At 46.3% G+C, this 16,132-nt stretch overlaps 1 protein-coding gene across 5 annotated transcripts in view; it reads left to right on the plus strand.

Annotated features, from left to right (window-relative positions):
• Nucleotides 1–6,224, plus strand: part of PRICKLE2 (prickle planar cell polarity protein 2) — a 311,761-nt gene extending 305,537 nt beyond the window's left edge. For all 5 annotated transcript variants that reach the window (XM_045807536.2, XM_045807533.2, XM_045807534.2 and 2 more), the window contains one exon: nucleotides 144–6,224. In XM_045807536.2, the coding sequence (XP_045663492.1) occupies nucleotides 144–1,018 (875 nt within the window). In that variant the 3' untranslated portion in view covers nucleotides 1,019–6,224. The remainder of the gene's footprint in view (nucleotides 1–143) is intronic.
• The last annotated feature ends 9,908 nt before the right edge of the window (nucleotides 6,225–16,132 follow it).

Below are 16,132 nucleotides of genomic sequence, written 5' to 3' on the forward strand. Positions count from 1 at the left end.
TCCCACACATTCCGAGAGAGCCTTTGTGCAGTGTACCACTGCACAACCGTATGCAGCGATCCTGGATAGCCGGTGGTTCCGATGAACAAGACTGACCATCTGTTATTAACCTCCGTGGACCTCTCTTCCCTCTCTCCCCCCAGGCCTGTCCGCAGATGGTGGCGCCAAGCGCCAGGAGCACCTCTCGCGGTTTTCCATGCCTGACCTCAGCAAAGACTCTGGAATGAATGTCTCTGAGAAGCTGAGCAACATGGGCACCCTTAACTCGTCCATGCAGTTCCGGAGCGCAGAGTCGGTTCGCAGCCTGCTGTCCGCCCAGCAGTACCAGGAGATGGAGGGAAACCTCCACCAGCTCGGCAACCCCATCGGGTACAGAGACCTGCAGTCCCACGGCAGGCTGCATCAGAGCTTCGATTTTGATGGGGGGATGGCAGGCAGCAAGCTGCCGGGGCAGGAGGGCATGAGGATCCAGCCCATGAGCGAGCGCACGCGGAGGAGAAGTACCTCCCGCGACGACGGTCGCCGCTTCCGGCCTCACCGCTCCAGGCGTTCCCGGCGCTCTCGCTCGGACAACGCCCTCCACCTGGCCAGCGAGCGCGAGGCCATCTCCCGGTTAAAAGAAAGGCCCCCCCTCAGAGCCAGGGAGGACTACGACCAGTTCCTGCGCCAGCGCAGCTTCCAGGAGAGCCTGGGCCAAGGGTCCCGGAGGGACCTGTACGGCCAGTGCCCGAGAACGGTGTCGGACCTGGCTCTGCAGAACGCCTTTGGGGAGCGGTGGGGACCCTACTTCGCCGAGTATGATTGGTGTTCCACCTGCTCCTCCTCTTCGGAGTCCGACAACGAGGGCTATTTCCTAGGAGAACCCATCCCCCAGCCCGCGCGCCTGCGATACGTCACAAGCGACGAGCTGTTGCACAAATACAGCTCGTATGGCCTCCCCAAGTCTTCCACGTTAGGGGGCAGGGGACAGTTGCACAGCCGGAAGAGACAAAAGAGCAAAAACTGTATCATTTCTTAATAGGATCGGGGTCAGGGAATGGGGGAAGATGGGAGCTAAGAATGTACATTCAGAAACTTGCACTGTTTTAAATTTTAAAGCGCTTTCGGGGTGGTTGCTGGAGGAGAAGAGGGAAATGCTGGCCGTCGTGGAGGCAAGGCTAGAGCCTGACTCAATAGGTAGACACAGTTCTCGGCATGTCGACTCTTATTTGCACATTTCACTTTGGAAACGCTGTAGACTCTGGAGGCCAGGGTCGGTCCCCTCCTTCCCGTCAGTCTGTGTTGAGTCGCCTTTCGCAAGATGGCAAACTGTTTCCCGCTCGCTTATATCCTCTCTGGTTCTCTTACTTTTAGGACCCTTTTTCCAGTGAAGTAATTTGTTTATTAGCCAGGACCCAAGACTAAGTTATTTACATGTCCATTGTAAATGCAATGTAAATGAGAGTTCTGATAAAATATTTTTGTATTTTGTAATATCAAAGGAATTTCTATATCGTAGGACTCAGTGGAACTTGCATGCACACCCCGCTTTGTCTTTGAGTAGTATTCAGGGGTGGTCCAGGACCACCTTTTTTTTTTTTTTTTCTTTTTTCTATACAAATTTGTTACATGTCAGTGAGACCTTTTTTCAAAGGAGTTTATTCAATTTGACTTTCTGTGGCTGAAAAAAAAAATTAACTCTTACACCCAAAGTATTTTATGCTCCATTCCATCTTAAGGAGACATCCTTAAATCTGCTCCCACCCTCGGTAGAATTCCTTCTCTACAAAGTGATAGTAATTTTTTTTTTATTGCAAACGTAACTTTTGCCAATTAGAGAAACCAACCAGTGTCCGTCAAGTCCCGTGAGCAACGCCATCCCTGCTGGGAACATTGAAGTTGCTTGCTATTGATCTGTCCCTTGGGGGAAATGAAAGTGACTGTGAGTGGTACCCGTCGTGTGATGTCAGCATGACGTTGTTTTGAATGTGGCATTATTTTCTGGTGCTCATGTGTCCTGGATTATATTATCTGCTTTCCTTTACCAAGGCAGACGGAACAGCTGCCTTCGCCTGACAACCGGTTGTCCTCAGTGCAAATGAACTTAAGCAGTAGACATTTAGGGGCAAAATGTTCGGCGGGGCTCTGGGAGTGACGGGGTGTTCTAGATCGTACGTCATGCGTGAAGAAGGAACAAGGGAATTCGAAAGCAGAAAGCAGGTCAAGGGTAGAGACTGAAGGGGACTATGAAGGAAGGTCAGAGCAAAGAAGAGCTTCTGGAAATGAAGTAGAGTGGAGGTGACCACTGCCTTGAATAACCCCCCCAGTGCTTGTGGAAAGAATCCAGTTTAACACACCCCGTAACCAGAGTGTCTGGGTTTACCCAGGAAAGGGAGCTGCTCGGGAGATTTCAGGGTAATGACCTTGAAAAACAAATGCAGTTCAGAGGGGGATTTCCATGTTGAACTTTGGGGACTGTTGGTCAGACAGAAAATGGGCTCAAAAGTGAGTTTGCTTGAAGAAGACATTTAACGGTTGTGTTGTTTATAGTAAAATAAAACTTCCTACCTTGCTTCAGTTCAAAATGAAGCGCTTGCTTTTTCTTCCATTCTCCTCCTCCCTTTAATGGATTGTGGCAGTTGAAATAATCCATCGGAGGACCCACCTTTAGTGAGATGTACTGTTGATGTAGTTACACGGTGTATCTCAGTGGCCATCTGCCATGGTGAGGTGAGCGTGCTCTCTTTTCAGTATAGTAGTTAATATTTTCTAGTATATTTTTATGGAGAGAATGTGAAAAGTGGCTTTTCAGACACCATCCCAAATGGTGGGTCTGGGAAAAGAAGGCTGTAAAGGACGTGGAAATGGCACTCCATTCAGGATGTATTAAAATAATTTGCTTTTCAGGTATTAATATGACATTTGTCATTGTCACTGATTTTTTAAAAAAGCAATGCAAATGTTGGTTGTGGCTGTTTTCCGCATGCTATCTTCATATCTAAATGCTTCATTAATTATCCAAGCCTCCGGAGAATTAACTCTATTACGTTTGTATAGTAAGTTTGTAAACTGCTTGGCAAAACTGATTAAGAAATAATGTGCAACGCCATGCTACTGAAGTGGCAGGTTTCTGGTAGAAATCGGGCGAGTCCAATTTGGAGTTTTGAGTTCCTCGATTGATGAGACTAAAAAGGCATTTTGGAAAAAGAAAAGAGAGACAAAAGTAGATCGCTTAACATAGCAAACAGCTGAAAATAATGTCTGTCCTCTGTGGCCTGGAATCCAATGAAAGAAATTCTCCTGGTAAAAACTGCTTTCTAACTCCATCCTTTCCAAAAGTACCTCTTGCTTTCCCCAGATGAGGCTTGAGCCACCATCGGCAGAAAGAAGAGGGTGGCCAGAAACCGACCCGTAGCCACATCCCATGAAGGGGTGAGAGGAATAAGTGATTTCAGAGCTCGCTGCCCAGGAAGCATCCGGCAGCTCAACTGGCCAGAGCGTGAAATATTTTGAGATGCAAGCCTCAGGGTCACGCTGTCTATAACCAAGGTCACCTCCATGTGCTCCATCGCGGCTTCTCCCCACCCCCCATGCAGTCAGGCACCTTACAGACGATGCCCGTGAGGCTGGTCAAATCATCACAAAGGTGATGGGACCTCCAAGTGAATGCCCTGGAGAGAGCAGGATATCATTGTTGTAGGAATTTCCACCATGTGTGATAAGTTACACCTAACATCACAGAATCCCGTTCCCAAAAACATTGATCAACGTGTTCTCTTCTGAGGCAGGAACTTAGGGTCCTCACCGGCTCCCTCCATCATAACCACGAGCTCTTCCTGGTCAAGTTTTGCCAGTGAGTGGGGCTTACCGTCACCTCTTCCTAGATCATCATTTCAGCTTCGATAGACTGTTCTAGAAAAGTAATCTTTTCCTAGTTTCCTCTCATCTCTAATGCCTTGGGTTTGCTTTTTCTACCTCTCTTCATAATTGGTCTTCTTGTCTTTCGGTTAAAACCACTGCTTTGGACTTCAGGTCATTTCTTATCACTGCTCAATTCAGTGGCAACAGAACTGACTCTTCCCCAGGAAGAAGTAGCCATTGACACTTTCCTGAATGGCTCTGCCGATACATACAGCCCTTGATACTGTGAACAGCTCTCTTAGCAGCCTGGTGGCATGGACTGTGGCATTCAGGTGCCCTTCCTTCTGTCCTGTAGTTCGGGATCTCTATCAAGTGTGAAGGCGAATGAGGTGAGGGAAAGCACCGTGCTCCCTGGTCCTGCGCAGGTTCAAGGCGGGTAGCGTTCCTAGTGTTGGTTGTTTGATGCCTTCTTTCTCCATTCACCTTCTCATCTCTAGTCCTTCCTTTCTGCCCTCAGCCCAGTGAACAAGCAATTGGGTCTTTCCAGTAGGGGACCAGGAGACAACTCTTGCTCATCTACTTTTCCCATTCTGTAGGATGCTTTTGCCCTGCAACAAACTCTATTTCCTTCTCCGACAGTGGCTTTCCACTTCTTGGGTACCCCTCACCATTGCTGGGTTCAGGTCCAGCCAGCGAAGACATGGATGTAGCATGTGCTTTGCCATCACTGCGACCCGGCTGATAAAACCAGTGGTTTGCTCTACGCTTTCCCAGGGAGCATGGATGCAGCCTCAGAAATCTCTGTGACACTCCAAGCAGCCAGGATCAGTTGATTAGAACTAAGGTCATTTGATAACAAATCTCATTTGTGAACTGATTTTTATTTGCCTTTCCATCATTTGCCATGGGCCCAAAAGAGTACACCAACCTTTTAGAAAGCATCCTCCATAAATGGCTGTGAGAGCCCAGTTCCTTTGTGGATGCCCAAAGTGGAGGCTGACTTCTTTAAGCAGAACAAAGACAAATCTCTTTGGCCTCCTTTTGCATTCCCGTGTTCTTGGCCAGTTATGACAGGCAACCTTCTGTCCATCCTTTTGCAGAGGTCAGATAAGAGGCCATCTTACTCTTTGTCCAATACCACCTTCTAACAAGAAATAACACAAATCTTTACATTCCAAGGAGAAGAGCTCTTTGTGTATTTCTGTCTAACAGAAACAAGATGCTAATGTCTGGGAAGGAGGATCTCTCTATGACCAAAGGAAAGTGGGAAATGAAACCAGTTATCGGAATATTTCGTGCGAGAAGAGTTGCTATTAGCAACTGTTTAGCAGCTTCAAGGCTTTGGAATGGGCTCTACGGCCAGCCTTCCACTGCAGGACTCCTGAAGCCTCCTTTCCTGATTTTGAAGGCAGTTTCAGATTGCCGCCTTTTGAGGTACATCTCTCGAAGCACAAAGGAAGTAGAAATGAAGACAGCTTTGCCTTGCCTCCGGTGCTTGGTCCCTTGGGGGCGTCAGCAGACACCAGAGCTTGTCTGTCTGACCACTTGGAAGCAGTTGTCAGGGTTAGGACCAAGAAAGGACTGGATTCCTTTTCCGTTTTCTCATAACAGTAGCCCAGTCAACACAAGACTGCCATAAACCATGACTCACTTTTGGGAGCTATACTCCTTGATAAGCTTCCTGCTGACAAAACTAGCTTTCCCCAAGGGGAATAAAAAAAGGAGGGAGGAAAGTCACGTCATGTAGGAAAACATTTCTGGTGATTTAGATGCGATGAATTTGTAGGATGGAGAAAAAATGTTCTATCCTAAGCGTTTTCGGAGACATCCCTTCACCCTACTGGGCATTTGGCCATTCATGTTCAATAGGTCACTGACCCACCTTTCTAAAATTTCTTGGAGAGAGTTACCCACTAATAAGGTCTGTTCTCCAACCTCTCTAGTTGATATTCCTGTGTTTCCATAAAGCATTTTGGTTCAATGATGGACCCTGACTTAACATTCTAAGGTCTACGAGTCCTTCCTTTTCCTTAGCAAATTAGGACTTTGGCACTTTTCCCTCTCCTAAACACATTCTTTCCTGTACAGGATTGCTTTGCCCATCTCCTGCTTTAACTCCAAGTGCATAAACAAAACCTCAGAGGGTCTGAGAAGGTGAGGCAGGCCAGACTCTGTGTTGTGTGTCGAGTGTCAAGCTATTTGTAAAGAAGGTCTTCAACGGGCCTTTGGTGTGGGCTCTGCCAGAGACTGTTGTGAACACTTTGCTTGAGATCCGTGCCCTGTAAAATGGATATGTTTTACTGATGTCTGTAATACATTTGTAAACTTCCAATAAAATTTGAATAAAAGAAATGTTGCCAATCTTCTCAGTCCTCCCTCCCTTTCCAGATTTCTTGAAATCTTTGCTTTTGAGCATCTCAACGAAGAAGACAGAGGCTACACGTGTCCGGGGGTGAGGTTTGCTATGAAGGATGAATTCGATTGTGTCAATTGGGATTTTTCAACCTCAGCACTTTTGACGTTTGGGACCAGTTCATTGTTGGCGGCGGAGGACCGTCCTGGGCCTTGTACGATGTTTGGGTGAGCAACAATGCTGACGTCTCCATGCACTAGATACCAGTAGCTCCCCTCCGCCTGAGTTGTGACAACCAAAGCTCTCTCCAGGCATCATGCCCATTAGGATGGCTACTATCAAAAAAATAAAACATAACTAGGGTGGGTGAGGAAGCTAAGAAATTGGAACCCTTGTATGCTGTGGGTGAGAATGTAAAATGGTGTGTCCTCTGTGGAAAAGAGCACAGCAATTTCTCAAAAAATGTACACATAGGGATGCCTGGGTGGCTCAGTCAGTTAAGCAGTTGCCTTCGGCTCAGGTCATGATCCCAGGGTCCTGGGATCAAGTCCCGCATCGGGCTCTCCATGCAGCAGGGAGCCTGCTTCTCCCTCTGCCTGCCGCTCCCCCTGCTTGTGCTCTGTATCTCTCTCTGACAAATAAATAAATAAAATCTTTTTTTTTAAATGTACACATAGAACTACCATATAATCCAGCACTTCTACTTTTGGGCTTATACCCAAAAGTATTGAAAGCAGGGCCCCAGCAAGGCCTCAGAAAGATCTGAGCACACCCATGTTCATAGCAGCATTAGTCTCAATAGCTAAGAGGTGGACGCAACCCAAATGTCCATCAGTGGATGGATGGATAGGCGAGATGTGGTGTGTACGTACAGTGGAATATCATTCACTTTTAAAAAGAAGAAAATTCTGTTACCTTCTACGACATAGATGAATCTAGAGGACATCGTGACAAATGAAATAAACCAGTCACAAAAAGACAAACATCGTATAACTCCACTTCACGTGAGATACCTAGCATAGTCAAGCTCAGAGAGATAGAAAATAGAATAGTAGTTTCCAGAGGCTGGAGGTGGGGGAGGAGACTAGAAAGTTATTGAATGGATATAGAATTCTAGTTTTTCAAGATGAAAAATCTGGAAATTGTTTGCACAACAATGGAAATATACTTAATACTACTGAACTCAGCACCTAAAAATGGTAAATTGTATGTTATCTTTATTTTCACACACTTTTAAAGAAAAGAAAGAAAATGCCTCCACACGTTGCTGAATGTCCCTTGGGGATAAAAATCACTCCTGGTTGAGAACCACCAAAGCAAAAGCTTTGCTTTCTTAGCATCTTTGTTCATTAAGGATCCTAGAAACTGACTCCTACCCAAGCCACACAGTTAATTTTCCGTTATTAGCAGGAATTAAAACAAGAAACCCCAAAATATTTGTGTTAATGTTTAAGCAAATAATAGGTGGGCTGTCTAGAGAGTTATGTCCATGGCTGTGTTCTGGTTAGGATGGCATTAATGTCAAGGCGCTGGGGCACTGGGGTGGCTCCGTCGGTTATGTGTCTGCCTTCAGCTCAGGTCATGATCCTGGGGTCCTGGGATTGAGCCCTGCGTCAGGCTCCCTGCTCAGTGGGGAGTCTGCTTCTCCCTCTGCCCCTCCCCCCTACTCATGTATGTGCTCTCTCTCGCTCTCTCAAGTAAATAAAATCTCTTTAAAAAAAAAAAATACTGTCAAGGAGCCAGGACCAAAGCAGTGTGTAGATTAGATTTTCCTGAGTCTGATCCACAACATTTGGGAGTTGCTGGATAGTGCAATAACATTCTGCAAATATTTATTGAGAATTTGCTCTGTGCTGGGCCCTGTTCTAGGTGCTTGGAATACAGCAATGCAGAAAACAAAACTTCCTACCCAAAAGGAGCTTACAAACTCGACTCTCCACCAGGCATAAAATCTGAAATAGTAAATATTCTCACCCAACCATGAGGACTTGGGAGTTGCAAATGAGTCTTATTTCATTCTAAGGCCTTCTGAGAGCCTTGGATGAAGGCTTGAGTTGTGTCGGAAATGACAATTAGCAGACCTGTTCTGCTTGCAGACCTTCCTAGGGAGCATGGCCTTCAGGCAACCATGGTTTTACTCTATGACCCCCACCGCTTCTTCCTCTTCAGCCAAAATGATTGGACTCAAGTACGGCACATAGCCAGCAATCTGTAAGTGACGTAGGAGATGCGGCATGGTAAACTGGACCAATCAGATTCCTTCTCTCAAGAATATAAACTCAGGGATTCTGAGAAACTGAGGCAGTTGGCAGTGTAGGCTGAAGCCAGGAAGATGTGTAGGGAGAGCAGCCGGGAGGTGGAGCTGGGCCTGGTTGAAGGGCAGGATGAAAGGTGAGGGAAGAGAAGCTCAGGCTGAGAACAGGACCAAGAACATAGATATATGTGCGCCCAGAGAGATCTGAAGTGACCCACAGAAGCTGGGCCCTGGGACATCTCGCCCCAAACAGATTCCAGTTATAATTAAAGCATATGAAGGAGGAACCCTGAATGGCAGCTTCCGTATTTCTTCTGCCCTGCTGCCCTTTAGAAATTTTTCTCAAGATTTTATTTATTTACTTAAGAGAGGCAGACAGAAAGAGAGCACAAGCAGAAGAGGGATGGGAGGGAGAAGCAGACGCCCCCCTCAGCACACTGGGTTCGATCCCAGGACCCTGGGATCATAACCTGAGCCAAAGGTAGATGCTTAACCAACTGAGCCACCCAGGGGCCCCCAAGCATTTAGCAATTTAATCCCCTCTTAGCCACTTGTTTGTTGTACCACCTTGGGGAATGTGCATGTCTTCTCTGAGCCTCAGTTTTTACCTAACTAATGGGAGAGTAATGGCGTCCCGTGGGCTTACTGAACTAGCACATGGAAATCTCTTAGTGCTATGTCTGCCCCCGTAAAAGCTCAAAACATAGTATCTGTTGCTGCGATTACTATCATCATCTCAAAGAGAAAGAGTAGCCGAAAGATGCCATTGGTATCTGGTCTAACAGTGCTCATTTATTTTCATTGAATGTAAGCATTACACTGGAGTTGGAGACATCCCAAGAAGGCCTGAATCTTTACTATACGTAAGAAATGCCTGCAGATTTATTAAACAAAACAAATCTCCTGGTCCTACCCACAGACGTTCTGGTTCAGTGGATCCGGGGTCAAACCCCAGAATCTGCTTTTTTAACAAGGTTTTCCGTGTCATTCCGGTCTGGCAGGTTTGAGGGCCACACTTCTGGAGACTCTGCCTTAGCGTTTGTTTGTTTGTTTTCTTCCAAAACAGATCAACAACATGTCTGCCGGTCCCACCAACTCCAGGAGACGCTGACAACAAGTCCACTGGTCAGGTGGGAAAGATCTGAGGCTGGGGTTTACAATACACTTTTGGAGGATCTGAGGTATAGTCACTTTTTCCCAGGAGTGACAGTCTTCACAAATAGAAGTGTAGTTTAACTGATTATAATTTCTATGAGATATACATAGATGATATAGATATAGATATGTAGATATCCAGTTCATGCCCGCATTGAAAAGGGTGAGCTTATTGTGAAATTCCGTCTAATAATTATGTTTGGATCTGAGAATTGCTACTCTTGGCTCATAACCAGTGGCTTTCACACATCAAAATTACCTGGGTAGATTATTTTAAATCCAGTGTCTCTGGCCCCATCTCTAGAAAATCTGATTCAGCAGGTCTCCAGCAGGACTAAGAAAACCGCATTTTTCATAAGCATTCAGGGATCTGAGAGCAGCCTTGGGAGAAACTGCTCTGAGCGCCTCTTACCACAGGAAGTCCATGACCTGAGAGCCCTTTGTGCTGCATGCAGTCCAGCCTGCATTACAGAGCTTCGCTCCTGAAGGATCATCTTCTCGAATGTTCGTCTACCATAAGTGTAGACAGCCCACAGTGAGAAAGAGCAGCCCCTTTGGAAAACCCACACCAGTCTAACTTCTAAATACAACTGATGTTGTCTGAGAGAGATGTCAAGACAAGAGCCCGAAAGGGAAGACTTCTCACAAGATGCAGTAGATAAATAATCAAAAACACAGTCTGAAGTGTGAGGGGGGCGAGGATTAAGCCGTTAAAGGACACAATCCTACCCAGCAGGAGAGGAGATGCTTTAAGAGCTTTCTCAGCAAAACACTAGCAGGTCCTCGTTCCCCTGCTAGGCTGGTGATTCTAGAGACAAAACAGATCATCAAGGTTGATGCGCAGCTTTGGGCCGTGAACACACAACAAGTTAGCAAACAGATGAGACCAGAAGTACCAAAAAGTAAAACCAACAACTAGAGGAATTGGGGCAGCTGTCTTAGGCCAGGTTCTTTGGATTTTAAGTATTGTCAAAAGTTACTTCAAAATAACTAGAGCAAAAGGGAAACAGAGGGAAAGAGAATTGATTGGCAGGATACTGTGTGTCTTACAAGAACCTTAGGGCAGCCCCTTCGTGAGAGCCTGGAACCAGGAAGAGGAAAGCCACTAAGAGCTGAGAAGGACTCTATCCCAATTTTTGCATCTGTTTCCCACCCATTGTCTGCTTAGTCTTGTGCCTTTGCTTTTGCTTTGGGCAGCTCATGGACATACGTGGCTCTTCGCAGCTCCTGAGTTGCCTTCCTCCACACTGAACCCCTTATTCTCAGGAAAAAAGTCTGATTGGCTCAACTTGGATCAGGTATTCCTTCCTGGTCAAATCACCTATTGGAGGAAAGGGGGTGACTCCTTGTGCTAGCATGCTGGCAGAGGGCTAGATTTTGCAGGTCAGGAAACAGTTTTCAGACAGAGACCGTCATGGGCTGAGCAGATACCCCAAAATGTATCTCCTGTAAGAACTATCCTAGTAACATCCCAAGGGAAGAACCAAGTCGATTACCTGTTGGATGTATTTCTAAACAGTCACGTGTACTCCACTTCTTGAATTGGAGGTACCTCTCAAGGGGAAGTTTCTACAGCCCCCAAACCCCACAACCCCAGTGGGGTTTGTATTCATTCAAAGAAACACAACGCAGGAACCAAAAAGTACTGTGGTTTTATACTTAGTCTGTCAAATCTGTACTGTCTCTCAAGGAGCTATTAAAGGAGAAGGTGGATTCTTCATGCAGAGTGACATCCGAACATTCACTCTCTCCATTGTTCCCCCGTCCACTCTCCTATACGTGGTTGCTATCTTTTCCCCCAGATGCTCTTCCCTAACTCTCAACTTGCACCCCCAAAGACACCTAGTGCTCAAATCTTCTCTGCCCCACTTTCCCTTCTCCCTCACCTACTCTTTATTCCAGAAATCAAATTAGCCACTATCTGGCGCTTCTTAGTTTTTACTGGCTCACTACTCAGACTCCCTCCAGACAATGCTATTTCTGACCCTGGACGAATTTTTTTTTTCTCCCAAGCTGCAGGGACCAAGTGTTTTCCTCTGGCTTCATAGCTTGTGTGAATTCCATCCAGCTGGTGGCCTCATGCCTGGTAAGAGGGGGGTTCTGGGAAAGTCGTTGTATCTGTTCTCATGGTCAAGGCCCATAGCCTAGGAAACCTTTGTGGTAGACAAGAGCTCAGGTTTGGCCCTTTCTCTCTGTCTTCAGCTTGCTTTGTCTCACGGAGAAGTCAAGACATGACCGTGAACATACAAGCCACAGCTGCTGGATAGCCCTCTATGATGGGCCTATGACAGATAAATGGCACGAAAGCCCAACCAAATTCATCTTCCTGTTAACCATCATAGTCTCTCCCTCACGCCTAGATCTTTGGACTTGTTGCTACATCTGCTTTAAACACTCACGCTTCTCTGTCTTCCATTCCAACTGTTCTTCATGTGACTGCTTCTCGTTCTTCAGTTCTCAGCGGACACAGGTTTCCTTCATGATGAAAAAGTTGCTCCCAGAAAGCTGGAAATAGGTACCTCTGCCTTGGGCTCCCGGGGTCCCCGCATGTTCCCCTATCACTGTCCTGTAAGTGTGAGTTCACTCTTCTCCCCTTTACAGCCTCATGAGGGGCGGGGTCCTGGCCATCTTTTCAACACTGTTTTCCTGGGGCCTAAAATACAATAGAGGCTCAAAAAATATTTTGAAGGGAAGTCAAAAGGAAGATTCCTAAGAATCTTGGTTCAGTAAATTAAAAGGTCCAAGAGAGGTCGTGGACTTAGTCTTTTACACCTTTGAGTGTCCGGGTTCCCACTGAAGCTCCAGCTTTCCTTCCAAGGTGAAGGCTTTTTTCCTCTGGATGGTGCGTTGCTGCAAGGCAAAACTTCGCCCCCAGCCCCCTATGATCAGGTTGGCATTACTGAAGTTCCCCAAAATTGGTATATATTTTTTAACTCCAGCTAAGCATAGTGTTTTCCAGTTTCTAGGTAATAGTGCCCTTGGACTCCATAATGAAGCGACCAACATTTCAAGTACTATCAACTATAAATGCAAAAACTAAAGTCAAGCGCTCATGCCACTGAATTATAATCAGATGATTTATGATATAATGAAAGAACCATCACTAGGAAGTGAAGGTTTAAGAATAATCGAATCCATATTGATCTGGAAGAATGCTACCCAGGAATAAGCTTCTATCAGCAAATGGAATAAATTACCATATTTCAACACACTTCTTTCATGGATCTAGTGCTAATTACACCACCATTGTTTATTGGAAAATGTGCCTGAGCAAGCCAGGACAGAATCAGGGCACACTTAGTAGATAATAGAAATCTACAGCTGAATTAGAAATAAATGAGATGGTACAACACTTAATAAAAGCCCCAATGGCAGAAGAAACATAAAGAAAGACGTTGATGCTTTCTATCCAGTAAAGAAAAGTGAGCCTATATTATAACTATAATATAGTGATTTCCTATATTCCTTTCATTTCAAAGTTATTCCCAGAGAAAGAACCCAGAAAAGAAATTGGCCCATTTATTTGCAAAATCTGTCCTCTAAATCTCATCTACCAACTGTGTCAAAGTTTTTTCTCAATTCTGCACAATAATGATTCAGGGGGATTTTTGTGTAAAGAACAGGCGTGTCTGAGACATTTAATGCCCACTGAATGCCCATGTGTTCCCTTCCACTCCCAACCCCCTTACAGCTGGGTGGGGTCACGCAGATGGTGTTGGCGGAAACACTGAGGTCAAGGAAGGTGTCACTTCCGGACTAAGGCGGTGAACCACCGCTATGTATTTTTTTGCCTTCCATTTCTCCTTCCAAACCGCGGTGATCTGGATGCCTCAGAGTGAAATGCTGAGTCATTGGACAGAAGCAGATTCCCTGAGTCACGATGTGGAAGAAGCCATCCGTAACAAGCTTTGTGTAAACAAGATACACACCTCCGTTGTATTCAATGGTAGAGATTTCAAGGTTAATTTGTTGCTACGGCGTGACCCAGCCTATTGTGACTAATACGTGGGGGCAAAGCTAAAATGACCTCTCAAGGTTCTTTCCAGTCTGGGTGAGCTGGTCACGCAAGGCACGTAATGGCCCTGGGAAGTTCTGAAGGCCAAAAGAGTCAGTGCTTTGGATGTAGTTTCTTTGTGTGTTGGCTTGGTTGGTTTGGTTGGCTGGTTGCTTTGGTTTGGTTAAATGATTCCGTTATTTAAGCCTCCAGCCATGAAAAGGGGCTTAGAGAACTACATTCGGCAAGACTGTAACCTCCCAGCAGGTGCGTATCTACACATTGCATTTACACGTGTTAAGCTCAATCAGTGCCTGCAGAGAGTAGGTTTTTGATAAATATTTGTTAAACAAAAGGAATAAAAGAATTAAATCATCAAAATGACCCATGCAAAGAGAATCCAGATGGCATGGAGCCCTCCGTCAACCCGAGCATTGCCCCGGAAAGACTGGGGAAGACTTCGTCCTCCGTACAAAAGCAGAGGTTCCAGAGGGAAACTGCTAAGCTCAGGTCCCTGCATAGCATATTCGTTCCTCAGATATTTATTGAGCACCTACTGTGTGCCTTATTCTAGGGGTCGGGATAAAATAGTGAATAAAGTAGACAAATTTCCTGTTCTCATGGAGCTCTCCTTTGCTTTTCCCTCGTCTTTTTTTTTTTTAAGCCAAAATCTGACTTGCAGAAAGACAAGTTTTCAATTATCTAGTTATCTGAGTTCTCCAGTACAAAAAACAAGGCACGGCAGAACGTCCAAGTATCCCCCAAATGCTAGCTCCATAAACCCTATTTCCCTGGAGCTCCTGATTAATAATCAGCCGGCTCGGCTTCACCAGTCACTTCTGCTGCTCCCCCTTGGAGATTCCCACCTCCCTGTTTCTGACTTGAACTGAGCAGATGACCCCTACCCTCTTCCCTGGCCAACTTCACCCTTAGGAGAAGCCGTGTCCTTCCAGGGGCTTCTCTTAATCTACTCGTGAGTCAGTTGCCTGTAGTTTTTTCCTGTCAGTGGTTCTAGAGATGGCTCGCTAGGCTGCCCTGTGTTAAACATCCCCAGCCAGAGGCTCAGAGCTATGAGCATCTTCAAAGGGGTCACTGCCTCTACGGAGAAATGCTCCCCCGCAGTCCTAACTGAAGTCTGCACTGAACTGGCCCAAGGACTCCAGAGAGAAGTTTGCTTCTTCCATCCGATCCCCAGAGTATCGCCTGAGCCCATGCAGGGTGGTGTCTAAGGGGTGCACGGTGCTCCAAGGGGCGGCAGCACAGGGGCACAGCTGCTGATCACCCCTCCCCTGCCAGTGCTCTCCTCCCCTACCCGCCCCACCTCAGGGGCCCCAAGCAGCTGTCAATACATAGCTCACCGCTCCCGGGGAGCTGGGATGCAGGGAACTTCTCCATCATCCAGTCCTGCTTTTGTGCCTCCTGCAACCCCTCGACTGCTTGGCCGGTTTTGAGTGGACCCCAGTTTACCCCAAGGTACATGTCACTCAGAAGCACGTTTTCCCCTGAAAGGAATCTTCTGAGAACCTCAGGGCAGTTCTCTTCCTTCCTCCTCTTTTCAGCTCTGTGTTTTGGAAATGAATGCCATCCACACAGTCCTGTAAATAAAACTTTTTTTTTTTTTTTGAAAAGACAGAGGCCAAGAGCTCAGCACACAATTCCCAGGCACACCAACCAGGGCACAGACAAGTTTTCAACCTTGTGTGGCAGCTGAAAATAAAATACTTAGTGTGGACAGTAACACGGCCTGCAAAGAACCAGCTACATAGGAGCCCGGAATGGAATAGGACCCCAGAGGGCAGGCACACAGGAGGTGTCCAAATCTTCATTTGCTCCCTCGGAGGGTCCCTTGCTTCTGTTTTCTCCCCTGCCCTGAAGATGGGCCAGTGACCCATGAGGGGGTAGCAAGGAGTCGTTTCTATTAGTTGGGCCACACAGGTAAATAACAGGTATAATAACAAATGAAATAACAAGTCCAAAATGTCAAAGAAGGCCTGGAGAAGGAGCCTTTGTGCTACCTTCACCAAGGCAAGAGTGTGCCTCCCCGCGGAACCCCGCGAACCTAGATTTCTGCCGAGAACGTGAGTCCGCTGGACCAACAGGGAGGGGGGAAGGACAAGGAGGGCATGGCCACTTCCAGGCCCCAGCACTAATGGTTCCGCAAATCTGAAATCCGAACAGGATGTATCTCCCTGCATCCTCTGAATGGATCTTTGTCAAAAATGATGAGAGTTTCAAGGGAGAAGCTTCTCGCTAGATTGAGCCAAGTATAATCTTTCATCTTCTCAGTTGACTGCGCTAATGAGCAAACTTCTAAGTAGTAGACATTGTTAATTTTTGTATGAGCCACACTCCATGGAATGAAATTAAGGGAATTATCATGTCCCGTGCATGCTTACCAGTTCTATTTTTGTATTTCAATTGGATACATGATTTTTCTCTTGTCACTCCCTTCTCTGAGACGACGCCATGAGAAAGAAACCTGCATTGTAAGTACACCTTCTCTGCCTTGCGTCTATCACCTGCCATCACAAAGGAC

The sequence above is a fragment of the Ursus americanus genome, chromosome 14, assembly GCF_024610735.1.
Source record: "Ursus americanus isolate L20-20 chromosome 14, mUrsAme1.1.p, whole genome shotgun sequence".
Classification (NCBI taxonomy): Eukaryota; Metazoa; Chordata; class Mammalia; order Carnivora; family Ursidae; genus Ursus; species Ursus americanus.